The sequence below is a fragment of the Belonocnema kinseyi genome, chromosome 3, assembly GCF_010883055.1.
Source record: "Belonocnema kinseyi isolate 2016_QV_RU_SX_M_011 chromosome 3, B_treatae_v1, whole genome shotgun sequence".
NCBI classification, from domain to species: domain Eukaryota; kingdom Metazoa; phylum Arthropoda; class Insecta; order Hymenoptera; family Cynipidae; genus Belonocnema; species Belonocnema kinseyi.
The window spans coordinates 150,418,713-150,431,539 of record NC_046659.1 but is presented as its reverse complement, the minus strand read 5'-3'; the positions used below and the strand labels follow the sequence as shown (position 1 = coordinate 150,431,539).

Below are 12,827 nucleotides of genomic sequence, written 5' to 3'. Positions count from 1 at the left end.
CGAAATCTTCTAAAATTTTGATAAAATATTTGTGAAATGTACGAAATCTTGATGAAATCTTTTAAAATCTTCTAAACAAATTTGAAATCATTGAATTTGAAACCTTAATGATATTTTTATGAAATCCTTGAAATATTTGCCTAATATTTTAGATTTATTTCAAATCATTAAAATATTAGCAAAATTTGTTAAATCTTTGAAAATTTTGGTAAAATATTTGGAATCCTTGAAAATTTTGTGAAATTTTTAAAATCTTTTGAAATGTTTGTTTGTGAAAACTTTTTTGTTCGTTTGAAATCATTGAAATGTTTTGAAATCTTCTGAAATCTTTTTAAATTGTTGAAATCTTTTGAAATCCTTATAAATTCTTTTGACACATCTATGAAATTTTGATAAAATCTTTCATATATTTATAAAATCTTTTTAATTCATTTGAAATTATTTAAAATCATTAAGATGTTTTGAAATATTTGAAATCCGGTGTACTGTACCCTTTTTGAAATCTTTAAATGTGAAATCCTTATGAATTTTTTATTAAATCTTCGTGAAATTTTTATGAATTCATTTGAAGTCATTAAAATATTTGAAACCTTTTGAAATCTTTTAAAATTTTAATAAAATCTTTGTGAAATGTACAAAATCTTTGTAAAATCTTTATGGAATCTTTTGAAATCTTCTAAACAAATTTGAAGTCATTTAAAATCATTCAAATGTTTTGAAATATTTGAAATCTGGTGTACTGTACCCTTTTTGAAATAATTGAATTTGAAATCTTAATGATATTTTTATGAAATCCTTGAAATATTTGTCAAATCTTTTATATTCATTTGAAATCATTAAAATATTAGAAAAATTTGTGAAATCTTTAAAAATTGTGGTAAAATCTTGGGAATCCTTGGAAATTTTGTGAAACTTTTCCGACATCTTTTGTATTTATTTAAAATCAGTGGAATATTTGAAACCTTTGCGAAATATTATGAAATTTTCTAAAAGAATGTGAACACGTTTAAAATCTTTGAAATATTTATTACTTTGATGTTCTTGAAATCTTTTGATATCCTTATGGATTCTGTGAAATATTTGTGAAATATTTTTGTACTCATTTGAGATCATTGAAATATTTGAAATCTATATGAAATATTTTGAAATATTCTGAACATTTTGAAATTATTTTAAAAATTTGAAATGTTTTAAAATCTGGTATACTGTACCCTTCGTGAAATCTTTGAATTTCAAATCTGTATGAATTTCGTATGAAATCTTTGGAATATTTTTGAAATCTTTTATATTCATTTAAAATCATAAAAATATTTTAAATCTTTTTAAATTTTAGTAAAATCTTTGAAAGCATTGAAAGCTTTGTGAAATTTTGATGAAATCTTTTAAATATTTGTCAAATATTTTTTATTCATTTGAAATCATTAAAATATTTTAAATCTTTGTGAAATCTTTGAAATCTTCTGAAAGTTTTGAAATCCGGTGCACTGCCCCTTTTTTCAAATCTTTATGAAATTTTTATGAAACTTTTGAAATATTTGTGAAATCTTTTGTATTATTTTAAAATCATTAAAATATTTGAAATATTTTGAAACCTTCCAAAACCTTTTGTAACCTTTGAAATCTTTTAAAATGTTGTGTTTTGAGATGGCGGATATTTTATTTTTGCCAAGCTAACGTAACATTTTAAAAAAATTTTATTTTTTGCGCTCAAATGGTAACATATTCATCATAAATTCAGAAGATTTCAGAAAAATTCAAGTTACATTCAAAATAATTCAAGTTAATTGAAAAAAATGCTAAGAAATATTTCAAAAATCCATTTTATTCCGTAAAACTGGAATATATTTAGAAGAATATAAGATAAAAGAGAAGAATTCAATGAAATTCATAAAAAATTCAAGGTGAAATAAAAAAAAATCAAATAAATTTGAAACTAATTGAAAAAACTTAATTGAATCTTGTAATTTTGAAATCCGCTTAGAAAACTTCAAGGAAATTCAAAGAATTTTATAAAATGCCAAGGAATTCAAGGGGAGGTCAATATAATTCAGGATCAATTTAATAAAAACTTTAAAAAATTCACTGAATTGAGTGAATTTAGAAGGATTTAAGTCAATCAAAAAAATTCATGAAAATTTCAAAGAATTTAAAAGAACTCAAATGAATTGGAACAATTTTGAAAATCGAAAAAAATTGGGTTGATTTACAATAAATTTTGAGTGACTTTAGAGAAATTTGAAAGAAATAAGAAGAAAAAAATGAAATTCATAGAAAATCAACTTAAATTTAAAAAGTAATCAAATGAATTGAAAACAATTTAAAAACATAGAAAAATGAATTGAATTGGGTAGATTTGAGAGAAAATTTAAAAGAGTTCAAAAGAATTAAAAAAGATTTAGGATAAATCAATAAGAATTCAGGGCGAATTACAAATTAATTGTACAAAATATTTGAAAATTTCTTCAAATCTTCGAAATCCTACGAAATCACTCGTGTCTGGTGAGAAATTCTTCGAAATCTATTAAAATATTAAAATCCCTTAAAATTATTAAAATCCAGGGTGGTCTTTTTATTCGAAGAAATAAATTCCCGGTTTTTTCCCGGTTCGCAAACATTTTTCACGGTCAATAAAATGATAAAAATGGAACACTAAAGTTAAAAAGTTTTCCACTTGGGGTAATAAAAACTGAGTTGCAAATGAAAGCACTCAGAGTGGAATTGTGAAATTTTTAACTTTTAAAATTGAAATTTGAAAGTTTTTAATTAACAAATTTTTTATTCAAATGCTCAATAATTTACGCGTGTAAAATTGAAGGTACTAACACTTTTCAATATAAAAAAAATATATATAAATCCACGTTATCATTTTCAATGCTCCAAATTAAAAAATTTTTTCTATAAAATTTTCAAAATTATATAATTTTAAGCTAGAAACATCAAATAATGAAAAATTAAAAAAATTTTAACTGAACACTTCTTAATTAGAAATTAAATTATTTTCTTTTTAAACAGTTTAAACATCCTTGGAAACCTTCAAAATTTTATTTCAAAATCTTGAGAGTCTAGAAGTTGTTTTAAATTGGTTTTAAATTTAAAATTCTTTTAAAATTTTTTCAAAACTTCTAAATATCTGTCAAAATTAATGGCATTTTTCTACGATTTTCAGAAAATTCTGCAAATTTTAGAAATTTTTTCTACAATTTAGATGTATAAATAACAATTGAACATGTATTATTTGTAGGCGAAATTTGAGTAATTTTAAGAGATATTTAGAAGTTTTGAAAAGATTCAAACTTAATGTAAAACTTGAAATGATAGCCCAATGTAAAACAAAATGTAGATTTTCGCAGATTTTAAACAAAAAAATTAGATTCTTTTCAACAATTGTTAAAGGCTTCAAAAGAATAAAAACCTTTTTCTTAAGATTCCTAAGGAAATTAAAAGTAATTTTTCATTTCGAAAAATTATTTTAAGAGAAATATTTAAAAAAGTTTTTCAGTGATTTAAACAAAATTTTCAAAAAAGATTCTAGAAGATTTTAATAAAACTTTCTAAAATTTGCATTATAATTTTTTATATTTTTAAAACTTCTAAATATATCTTAAAATTACTCAAATTTTTTCTAAAAATGTTCAATTGTGAATTATACATCAAAATTTTAAAATTTCACTTATAAATTAAGCATTTTTCGAAATTTTAGCGATTCTAAGTTTTCTATGTCAAAAAATTCAATTAAAGATTCTTTACTTTTTAATATTTGGTTTTAATTTCCTTGTCTTAAATAAAAATTCAAATATTGCTAAATATTCAATAATTAATTTTTTTTTAATTAAAAATTTCAAATTGAATGAGTTAAAAATTGAATATTTTAGACTGAAACAATATTTTTAATTTAATTAAATCCTTTAATTAGGAATATATTATTATGAAGTTATTTTTAAGTTAAAAATAGTTTAAGTTTCAACGTTTAAATCTGAAAATTGTTAAATTTTAAACTGGTTTAAAATTGTTTTGTCAAATCGTTCTTGACTACTTTTTATTACTTAATACTACAGATAAATAAAAAAAAATTTATTAAATAAAAATGTTTTTTTATCCAAAATTTTCAACATCAAAGGCTTTTTTTTTTATTTGTTCAAGTCTTTAAGAAAGCATTTAAAAATTCTTTAAATTAAAAATGTAAGCTTAGCAATAAAAATGTTCAATGGAAAATTTTTAAAGTAAAAAAATTTGAATTACGCATTTCGAGCTAAATAATAGCATAATTAAAAAACATACAAGTTCCACTAATTATTTAAAAACTGTTAAAATCAAACGTGGACAGATTTTTCTTTTACATATGTGTAAAATTCCTGGTAAAAAAAATTCACTCTCCTTTTCCGGTTTCCCGGTCCAGCAAGCACCCTGAATGCCTAAAAATCCATTCAAATTGTTTATATCCCTTGAAAATTCCTTGGAATTTCTTAAAATACCCTAAAATATTTCAATCTTTCAAAGCCTTCAAACTACTGAAACAAATAAAAAATATCCTCAAGTATTTCAAATCCTTTTAAATTCCATTAAATTACTGAAACCAACCAAAAATTTCTTTGTAATCTTTTAAAATAATCAAAATGATTTTAAATCCTTTACACTCCTCTGAAATTTTTTAAAAATTACATTGATTTATGTAGACAATAGTAAATTTATAGAAATTCAAGTGAATTAAAAAACTTCCAGCGAATTCATAAAATTTCAGAGAATTCCTAATCTCTTCAAATTTTTAAAACCCAACAAAATACCTCACTTCTCATGAATAAATTCTTTAAAATCCACTAAAATATTATCAAATTTCCTGATATTCAATGATGATATTTTCTGAAATCATGGAAAATTTATTAAAATCTCTTGAGAACTTTTAAAAAAAATTTATAATTATTAAAATCCTACAAAATCTCGTGAAATCATTTTAAATATTTAAAAACCTCATACGTCCTGTAAAATCGTTCCATATCTTCAGAAATTCAAGAAAAATCTTTATCCTACAATATTTTAAAAGCTTTAAAACCACTTCAAATAAATGAAATTAATAATAAAAAAAAATCCTTTGAATTTAAAATCTAAAAAAAAATTATTGAAATATATTAAAAATGTCTCGCTACCTTTATAAATACCCTGAAATATTCTGAATAATGCAAGACAATTAAAAAATATGCTCTTTTCATTTGAAAAAGTGACTCTCTCACATAAATTATCTGATTTTTGCTATTATTTTTTGTTTTGTTTTTCAAAGTACCTGACACAAATAGGGTCCAAATCTTGAAAATAGGGTACTTTAGGGACATTAAATGAATATAGGGTATAATAAAAAATATAGGAACTTTTGAAATTTCCTAAAATACTTCAAATTAAAATCTCCTGAAAATGCCTTTGAAGTTTAAAAAATATCCTAAAATCTAAAAAAAAAAAAATTATTGAAATATATCAAAAATGTCTCGCTACCTTTATAAATACCCTGAAATATTCTGAATAATGGAAGACAATTAAAAAATATGCTCTTTTCATTTGAAAAAGTGACTCTCTCACATAAATTATCTGATTTTTGCTATTATTTTTTTTTTGTTTTTCAAAGTACCTGACACAAATAGGGTCCAAATCTTGAAAATAGGGTACTTTAGGGACATTAAATGAATATAGGGTATAATAAAAAATATAGGAACCGGTCTGTGAGGCCTGCGATTGCGTTGAATAAATGAAGAATGAAAAGAGAATTACAGTTGCCGTGACGGGTGAAAATTTGCCGTCTCCCTCGGGAGGGACGTAGGCTTCGAAAATGGCACCGGTGCAGGCAAGGACGAAGCCTGTTTCCATCCAAGGTCGGGGAGGATAAAGTCCTCGTTTTTTCATCATGGAACGTCTTTCGTCCTCCGTTATTTCGTCTTCATTTCTCGAATCGGGAAGATCAACTTTGATTACTTTGGCCTTTCGCTCTTTTTTAAACTTTGGATTCCAGTGTTTTGAGATGTTTCTCACGAGATCCACTTGACTTGCAGCCAGAACATAACCGGGTCTGCTCTAAAAGTCGAAAAAATTCTCTTCATTTATATTTTAATCTCCAAATGTCACATAATAGGGCACAGCGCAAAATACATTCTTTTATATCTAAAAAGCAACTGTGTAAAATTTCATTCCGATAAAAAAAGAATGTCGCTTTCCACATTTTCTTTAAAAAATAAATGTTTTCTAAAATCATTTCAGTAAACAACTCATGTCAAAGAAAATTGATGAAGTTTTTTAAATGTTAGAAGACACAAAACTGCAACTTTAAAATGAAAAATTGATTATTAATTTTAACACACCCCAATATCAATTATCGGGTTATGTTGAAAAAAAATCAAAAGTGTATTCAAAATTATTCATAATAGATGCTAAAACTGTTCATTTTTTTTTTATTGATGAAGGTTTTAGTATAGTTAACAATTGATTAATCGACGACAATTTTAGATTTTTTTCAGGTATCTCAAAATTTTTCACACCTTGCAACTAAATGTGTAAAAAAAGTACTATTCATATGTAAAATGTAAAAACTGGTTTTCAATTCGCAAAAGTGACTTAATTAAAGGATAAGTAATTTCATAATGGGACAAATTTCGACGGATTTAATTAATATGTTTAATTTAGAATTAACAATTTCTCGAATTTGTCCCTAAGGTCCATGAATTTAAAAGAATAATTAATTAAGTGTTTGTTTCATCATCAAAAATTATAGTCAATAATTATTGCATATTTGACATATTAATATTCTAAATCTTATTTTGAGGGTGAGTAAAAACAGTAAAAACACGGAAATTTTTACGAAAATATAGAAATATATTCTTTTAAATAAAATTAATGTGAATACTATATTAAATTCGATTAAGAACGCTGCAAATTCGTAACACCTCAAGAAAAAATATTGCATTTTTAACAAGATAGATGAATAATGAAATAATTAAATTTTTAACTAAAAATAATACATTTGTAACCGAAAATGGAATAGTTAAATTTTCAGTTAATAAAAATTAATTTTCAACCTAAAATAAAAATAAATTTTCTAACAAAATACAAGAATTTTCATTTAAAAAAGATACAATTACAAACAAAGATCTAACAGGTAAAATTTCAAATAAAAAAAATTAATTTTAAACTCAAGACATGAATTTTGACTAAAATTATGAAACAAAAAACAAGTTTTCAACATAATAGTTACATTTTTAACTAAAATAGTTAAATTCTCAGTTAAAATTTTAATATTCAACCAAAGAAAAAAAGCAATTTTCAACTAAATAGTTGCATTTTTATCCAAAAAGATGAATTTTGACCCAAGAAGATTAATTTTCATGTAAAAAGATTTCTTTTTCGTAAAAAATTAATCTTCTTAGACGGGAATTCATCCTTTCGGATGAAAAATGTCAATTTTTGGGAATAAATTAATTTTTTCGTTAAATAATCATATTTTCCGGTTGAAAAATCAACCGTTTTATAGATAACACGTCTTTTTGCTGTTAAAATTTTAAAAAATTGTTGAAAATTAGTGTACTTTATTAAAAATTTGTGTTTTTTGGTCAATATTTATCTTCTTGCTGGAAAATTTTTTTCTTGTTGAAAATTTAACTACATATTTCGTTTAAACTTCATCTTTTTTTATCTTGCGGGTTAAAAAATCATCCTTTTGGTTAAACATTTTTATTGAAAATTCATTTCTTATAATAAAATATGATTGAAAATTCTTCTTTTGTTGGTCGATAATTATTGTTTTTAAACTAACAATTTAACTTTTCCATTTTTAATTTAAAGTTAATACTTTTATTGAAAATTTATCTTTTCTACTTAAAAATGCACGTAATTGGTTTAATATTCGTCTTTTTTTCTTGTCAAAAATTAATATTGTTATATGAAAAATCATCCTTTTTGGTTAAAAATGCGAAAATTTGGGTCTAAATTAATATGCTTTCAATGAAGATTCAACAATTTGATAGAAAATTAAATTATTCGGTTGAAAATTAATTATTTGGTTAATAATTAAACTATTTCTATAAAAACACTTTTTTCAGAAAATTAACTTTTTTTATATAATTCGTCCTTTTGGCTTCAATTTAAAAAAATTTAAAAAACTACTATTTCATTTTTAGAAAATTAAATTTTCCGAGTTAAAATATCATCTTTTGAGTTGAACTTAATTTTTCATATTTCATTTTTCTATGATTCATCATTTTATTTGAAAAATTAAATAAAAATTAGTTAAAAATTAATATTTTTTAAATTGCTCTTTTATATTATAAAAATCATGTGTCTTATTGAAAATTCGACTTTTTTGTTAAAAAATCATATATTTTTTGGTTTAAATTGAACTATTTGGTGAAAAATTGAAATATTTTATATATAATTTAATTTTTCAGAAGAATATTAACTTTTTGGTTAAAGAATCATATTTTTGAGTTAAAAATGTTATCGCTCTGTAGATAACTCGACCATTTGGCCTTAAAATTCACAGTTTTTGTTGAAAAATTATGTCTTTTGGTAAAACTTTAATCTTTTTGCTGAAAAATTCATCTTTTTGGTTAAAAGTTCAATTATTTAGTTAAAAATTAATCTTTTTTAATTAACAGTTCAAATAGTTTGTTAAAAATGCCTATTTTTAAAGACACCTTTACAGTTTAAAATTTAACTATTCCATTTTTAGAAAATTAATCCTTTCGAGCTGAAAAATCATATTTTGGGTTGAACTCTATTGTTGAAAATTATATTGTTTTTTTCGTTGATAATTATGACCTTTAACTAACAATGTAAATTTTCCATTTTTTGTTAAAATGTAATATTTTTTATTCAAAATTTATCTTTTCTAGGTAAAACTTAAGGTTTTTTAAAGTTAAAAATTAAATTGAGCTATTCGGTGAAAAATTAAAATATTTTTATATATGATTTAATTTTTCAATAGAAATTTAACATTTTAGTTAAAAAATCATATTTTCGAGTTGATAATTTAACCGTTTTGTACATAATTTGTCCGTTTGGTCTGAAAATTCACAATCTTTTTTGAAAATTTATGTTTTTTGGTAAAACATTAACCTTGTTGCTGGAAAATTCATCTTTTTTGTTTGAAATTTAATTAATTAGTTTTGAAAAGTCAATTTTTTAATTAACAGTTCAACTAGTTTATTAAAAATTCATATTTTTTGAAGAATCATCTCTTTAGTTTAAAATCTAACTATTTCATTTTTAGAAAATTAATCTTCAGAGTTAAAAAATCGTCTTTTGGGTTGAAAGTTCATCTTTTTTGCTTAAAAAATGCAACTTTTTGGTTCTAAATTAATCTGCTTTGGTTGACTATTCAAAAATTTGATAGAAAATTAAATTATTCGATTAAAAATGAACTCTAAAAATGCACATCTCTTGTTTAATATGAACTATTTGGTTAAAAATGAAACTATTTTTATGAAAATTTAACTTGTTAGAAACTTAAATATTTTGTTAGAAATTGATGAATTTTGTTGAAAATTCGTTTTTTTTTTTTTGTAGAACATTAACAGAACATTAACCTTTTTGCTAAAAAATTAACAATTCAACTGATTGGTCGAAAGTTCAACTAATTTGTTAAAAAATCGTATTTTTTGAAGATTTACCTCTTTAGTTTAAACTTTAATATTTTTGTTAAAAATGCAGTTTTTTGTTGTTAAAAATAAATTTTTTAAACTGAAAATTGTACTATTTCATTCATGTATATAAATTTATCATTTAAAACTTCGAAATTTAACTGTTTGGTAGAAAATTTATGTATTCTGTCGAAAATTCGTCTTTTTGGTAGAAAATTAATTTTTCTTGTTTAAAATTGTTCTTTTTTTGTTAAAAAATGCAACTGTTTCATTCTAAATTAATCTGATTTGTTTGAAGATTCCAAAACTTGGTGGAAAATTAACCTATTCGGTTAAAATTATTATTTCTTTAAATTAAAATATCATATATTTTTTATTTAAATTAAACTATTTATCATATTTTCGGATTAAAAATTCAACCTTTTTGTAAATAATTCATCCCTCCGGTTATAAAATTCGAATTTTTTTTGGAATTGACGTTTTTTATTAAAAATTAGTGTTTTTTTTATTTGTCTTTTTGCTGAGAATTTCAACTTTTTGGTTAAAAATTCAATTGTTTGGTTGTAAATTCATCTTTTTATTTTAAAATTTAACGATTCCATTTTCAGAAAATTAATCTTCCGAGTTAACAAATAATTTTTTAAGTTAATCATTATTGTTAAATATCTCTTTTTTTGTTTTTGAAAAATAAGACTTTTATCTAACAATTCAACTATTCTATTTTTCATTAAAAATTGATTTTTTTTAACATTGATCCTTTGTAGTTAAAAATTCATGTTTTCTATTAAAAATTCGACTTTCTTGGTCGAAAATTAATCTTTGCGGTTGAAAATTCATTGTTTTTGGTTAAAAAAGCAAATCTGTGGTTATAAATTAATCTCATTTGGTTAAAAGTTCAACAATTTGATAGAAAATTAAATTATTCAATTAAAAACTGAAGTCTTTTTATAAACAATTTAACTTTTTAGTAGAAAATATACTTTTTTTTGTTAAAAAATCATATTTTCGGATTGAAAATTCAACAGTTTTGTAGATTATTTGTCCCTTCGGCTTTGAAATTCAATTTTTTTTTGGAAATTGATGTTTTTTGTTGAAAATTCGTGTTTTTGTCTTTTTGCTGGGAAATTCAGATTTTTGATTGCAAATTTAATTATTTGGTTAAAAATTCATATTTTTTAAGAATTGATGCATTTTTTTATTGAAAATTTATCTTTCGTATTAAAAATTTATGGTTTTTATTAAAAATTCGTCTTTTTTGGTCGGTAATTAATCTTTGCGGTTGAAAATTGATTTTTTTTTTATTAAAAAAGCAACTCTGTGGTTCTAAATAAATAAATTTTGCGGTAGCATAAAATTGACAAGGTAGTTTATAAACTTAAAGTTTATAAAAGTTACAAATTAATATTTATTCTTACCTGTATACTTTTGCCAATAATTGACAACGTATTTGTCAAAAGTCCAGACATTTTTTCAATTGTCTTGTCAGTCCTCAAATAAAATATATAGATAAAGATACCTAAATGAACTTGCTCAACTCTTCAGAAGTACTTGAATTAAATCAACAGTAAATTGGTGACAATTAATATAAACTTATCATCATAAGTAATTCGCCAGAAAATATTTTGTACAGGTTATAAAACCTAACCTCACTTTTTTTTGTTTTAGTTATTTACGGGATTGCTTTACAAAGAAAGTCCCTCTTTCAGCACTCGTTTTACAGGATTCATTTTCTATATTTTTTACTTTTTGAACTCGTGTTTGAACATTCGATACCTATGATCACGTAGATTGTGGATTTACTTCGAGGAGTTCAAGATCTGTGAATATCAACTTTTAAATATCAGCTGACAAACTAGGATTCAGGAGAATTTTACCCTATTAGCGAAAATAGTGGGTTAAAATAGCCACACTATTACGTTAATTAGTTGAAATCTCTGCTTTATTGTTACAAACATTTATAATTATATCATTTATGCACTGTACCACCGGTTTCACTCATGGTTTCACTCGTTTCACTCACTGAAATTTACTTTTCTTTTGCCATGGACATAGGAAAAAGAGGGGACTAGGAACATTCTTCACAGAAGGAGCGCAGGGATTGAAGCCAAGAGACGGGGAGAGACGGCCATCTTGGTATGGCTAAATCAGGAAAAATTAATTTTTGTACTGAAAATATATGCAGTTTACGTGAAAATGCTTGTATTTTGTTGAAAATTCATCTTCTTCGGTACAAAAAAGTAATGTCATTGATTGAAAGTTTATTGTTTTGGTTAAAAATTCATTTTTTGTGCTAATAATTTATTTTTTAAAATGAAAATTGAATGAAATTTGAATATAAATTTATCTTTTTTTGATAAAAATTTTATTTTAATAGATAGAAATTCATCTCTAACGTTGGAAATTTAAATACTTTGTTAAAAAATTGCCTTGTTTAGTTGAAAATTAATTTATCTTTTTCGGTAGAAATTTAATCTCCTTAGTTGAAAATTCATCTGTTTTGAAAACTATTTTATGTTTGGTTGAAAATTTATTTCTGAATCTGAAAATTGACCTATTCCATTTTTTGCTGAAAATTCTTATTTTTTAGAAGAAAAGTAATCTTATTAATTGAAACTTTATGGTTTTGTTTAAAAATTCATTTCTTTCGTTAAAAATGTAACTATTTTGTTGAAAATTCGTTTTTATTTTTGTTGAAAATTATTGTATTGTGTCAAAAAATTTATCTTTTTTGGTAGAAATTTTATACCTTGGGTTTGAAATTCAATAATTTGAGTACCAATGATTATTATTTTTTTGTTTAAAAATTCAAAATTTTAGTTAAAATTAATTTCCTGAAGTAAAAATTTCACTATTCGGTTGTTTGTGAAAAGTGTGTTTATTTGATATAAATTTAATTTTCTTGGTTGAAAATGCATCTTTTTGTTGAAAATTTACCTACTTCATTTGACATTTACAATTTATTATATTATTTTAAAAATTATCTTTTTTGTACTTTAAATATAACTATTCTATTTTTCAATCAGTATTTCAGCTAAATTCAGCAAATATTCGGTCTTACGGTCAATGATAAAATCAAAATAAAAGCATCCGAAATAACATGTGAAAAACATATTCATTTCTTTTAAAAATCCTCAACGTTTCGACCAACACTGCGGGTCTTTATCAAGAGTCGATATACAAATCTATAATTTAATAAAAAATTGTATGAGCGTAAAC

The 12,827-nt window shown here is 22.8% G+C and overlaps 1 protein-coding gene across 1 annotated transcript in view; it reads right to left on the bottom strand.

The window, feature by feature from the left end:
* LOC117170386 (probable 39S ribosomal protein L45, mitochondrial) overlaps positions 1-11,654 on the bottom strand; it is a 29,577-nt gene extending 17,923 nt beyond the window's left edge. The window contains exons 1-2 of the mRNA XM_033357151.1: positions 11,027-11,654; positions 5,755-6,054 (exon numbers count right to left, since the gene is read on the bottom strand). Of these exons, the coding sequence (XP_033213042.1) occupies positions 5,755-6,054; positions 11,027-11,077 (351 nt within the window). The 5' untranslated portion in view covers positions 11,078-11,654. The remainder of the gene's footprint in view (positions 1-5,754; positions 6,055-11,026) is intronic.
* Between the last annotated feature and the right edge of the window lie 1,173 nt (positions 11,655-12,827).